A 2,909-nucleotide genomic window follows, 5' to 3' on the forward strand; every position below is an offset into this window, starting at 1 on the left:
TAAATACAGTCAGAAACAATAAAAGCTGAGCCTGGAGGCACAGGTTTGCAATCCTAGTTAGTTGGGAGGCTGAGGAAGGAGGATCACAAGTTCAAGCCCTGAACTGAGTTCAAAGCCAGCCTGGGCAACTTAGTGAGCCCCTGTCTCAAAATAAAATGTTAAAGGGTCCGTAAACACAGCAGCCGTAGCATGCCCTTCTTGCTTAAGGCCTAGGGTCAATCGCCAGCACCACGAGAAGAAAGACTGGACTCATACTCAATGAACCCCGAGGGACCAGACTCCAAAGATTCCAATCAACATCGCTTTCTGTTGAGCTAGGCAGGCAGCTTAATGAAAACCCTACAAGAAAACAGCTAACGGAGGTATTAATGTCCTTTTAATTTGCTGCGCTCATTCTAGTAAGCTATTCTTAACCCAGATGGGACAGGAAAGAATTCTTCAAGGATCAGACTCCCTACTATTGATCTTTGTACAGCCCCAGAGACCTAGGCTAGAGTAGGCCTCTAAATTACATCTTATACATTACTAAGTCATGTTGACTTAGGAGTGTAAATTCATCAACTACTGCAATACAGTGCCAGATTCTAATGAAGAGTTTTCAGTCTAATCAACAATGTACATTTTTAGATCCATTTTTGTTTGGGGGTATTTTAGTTGTCATATTTTGGATTTTTTGTTTTGTGTGTAAGTATGTGTGTTGCTAGGGGTTAAACTCAGGGTCTATAGCAAGTGTTCTATCACACAGCATATATCCCTAGCCCCCTCTTTACTTTTTATTTTTGAAACTAGGTCATGCTAAGGTAGATGGGCAGGCCTTGAACTTGTGATCCTCCTCCTCAACCTCTAAAGTGGCTGGGACTTCAGACATCTAAGCTCAAATTCTGTAAGCTAATTATCAAGAGACCAGTGTTTTGCCAAGAAAATAAAATTCTTGATCCAATTATGAAATATCCATTCCTTTGTAAGTTAAAACCTTAATATAAAATTTCTAATAGGTAGCTTTTTAATTTTCAAGAGAGAAATTTTTTTTCAAGCCTTTTTTTTTTCATAGTTTGGAATTAGAGGTCCAAAGGAATCTATTGGAATTTACAGAGTTAACAGTAAGAACAGTAAATCATCTGAAAAACATTATTCTTCTAAAAGTAGTTTTTCTCTCCCATACAAAATCAACTAATATATTCCATCAAATTTCAGATATAAAGCAGTAAGTTTATTGGTAATTATCAAAAATTACTAAATGAATAATTTACCACAGAGCTATGTAATGTAAAGTTTAAAGTGATATCGGTGGTTCTTTACATCTGTGTACAACATCAGAAAGGCCATTATTTCTTAGTTTTTCTCTCCAAAAACACTGCTCCAAGTGCAGATAAATTCAACATATCTTTAAAGAGCCCATTCATGTTTGAAGGGATGACATGCCACACCACCAAAAACAGAGATCTCCATACACTGAGAGGTAAAGACTGTCGCCATATCCTTAAGCAAGGAGACACTGAGGCAAGAGCAGCATGAAGGTGATCCAAGAGTAAAGAGCCCTAAATGAAAATGCCCAGCAAAACGGGCAGGACAGATCTTGGTATCACAAGTTAAATCATTTCAGATCTTTAACAGCTGACCGACCATTAGATGTAAGCACCCCAGCCCTTTACACACTGTCTCACAGCCCACCAACAGAGCAGTGGTAAGCACTTCCTCAGCAGCCCATCCACACCCTGCTCACTGAGCTATTGTCTCACTTCCCTGAATTTCTTATGATCATAAGACGCCCAAAGGATCATTAACCCCCCAATTCACCTTTGAGACTGACTTTGTCTTCAACTCTCCATTCCCCACCGCACTCAAGTCCAGTCTGCCATCGTCCTTGCTTCCGATCGCTTTCAGTCCTTGCAAGAGAATGCCGCGTAGATTCTGATAGAGAGGTTTCTCGGTGTAGGCCAGTGACTTCACAGTTTCCATGTACTTCGCAATTTCACCTAAAATCATTTTAAGACTTTTGATTACAAATCTGGTCTGTTTACCTCATTCCTAAGAAAACAGTTTGTGGCCAATGTAAAATTAGAACACAAGTGTGTGACATGTTACAATAGAATATTTATTTCAATCACTGTTCAATGAAAAGAGTACTTTTAATTCAAGAATTATCAGATAAGTAAAAATAACATTTTGAAATATAACGTAAACATTTTTGTAACTGTAAGAGACAACAGGAGAGAATCTAAACTAAACAGGAGAGAATCAAATATACATAAAGTGAATGCAACTGTAAGGTGGTAATGCAAACTGTCCTTCAGTGGAGTGATAGCTGCATGCTCTGTGCAGGTGAGACAGCACGCCCCAACGGTAGCAGAGTTAAGAAGCAAGCAAGGCCTGGTTCTTCCAGGGGAGGAGCAAGTCAGCTTCTGTGAGAGGGTCCCCTGACCCGAGGCAGAGCCCCGCCCTGAAAAGTAACCCCACCTGACAGGGGAAGCCAGCTCCCACACTCGCTCCCTGAGCCCTGGACCTGGGCTCCACTGCTCACTCTTTGGTTCTTCAACATGCAACTGAGACCCCAAACCCCACCCTCGGGCCTAGCCCAAGCCTGCTCCAGTGTTTCCCCCATTCTCAGCTACTGACCAGTCTTTCTTGTACCATGCCTGCTTCCACTCCGCATGTAATACATGCAGCTATACGGCCAGTGCTATGTCCACACAGACATAGACATAATCACTAATTTAAATTATTTTTTCAAATATAACTCATTTTTTTAATTTGTTGATTTTTGTGTGTGTATATCATACAGAACATCCCACACAGTCTTATTCATCTATATACCCACATCCCAAATGGCACCCTTCCATAGCCCACCACCCCCCTCAACTGGAGCCCGTATACTCTGTCATCCCTGTTACTGTCCACTGTGTTGTCAG

General features: G+C 41.1%; 1 protein-coding gene across 7 annotated transcripts in view; it reads right to left on the reverse strand.

Annotated features, from left to right (window-relative positions):
• Vrk1 (VRK serine/threonine kinase 1) overlaps positions 1-2,909 on the reverse strand; it is a 91,244-nt gene that overhangs the window by 22,366 nt on the left and 65,969 nt on the right. For all 7 annotated transcript variants that reach the window (XM_008825650.3, XM_017796234.2, XM_008825648.2 and 4 more), the window contains one exon: positions 1,798-1,976. In XM_008825650.3, coding sequence (XP_008823872.1) covers positions 1,798-1,976 — 179 coding nt within the window. The remainder of the gene's footprint in view (positions 1-1,797; positions 1,977-2,909) is intronic.

Source organism: Nannospalax galili, unplaced genomic scaffold, assembly GCF_000622305.1.
Source record: "Nannospalax galili isolate Female #2095 unplaced genomic scaffold, S.galili_v1.0 scaffold188, whole genome shotgun sequence".
Classification (NCBI taxonomy): domain Eukaryota; kingdom Metazoa; phylum Chordata; class Mammalia; order Rodentia; family Spalacidae; genus Nannospalax; species Nannospalax galili.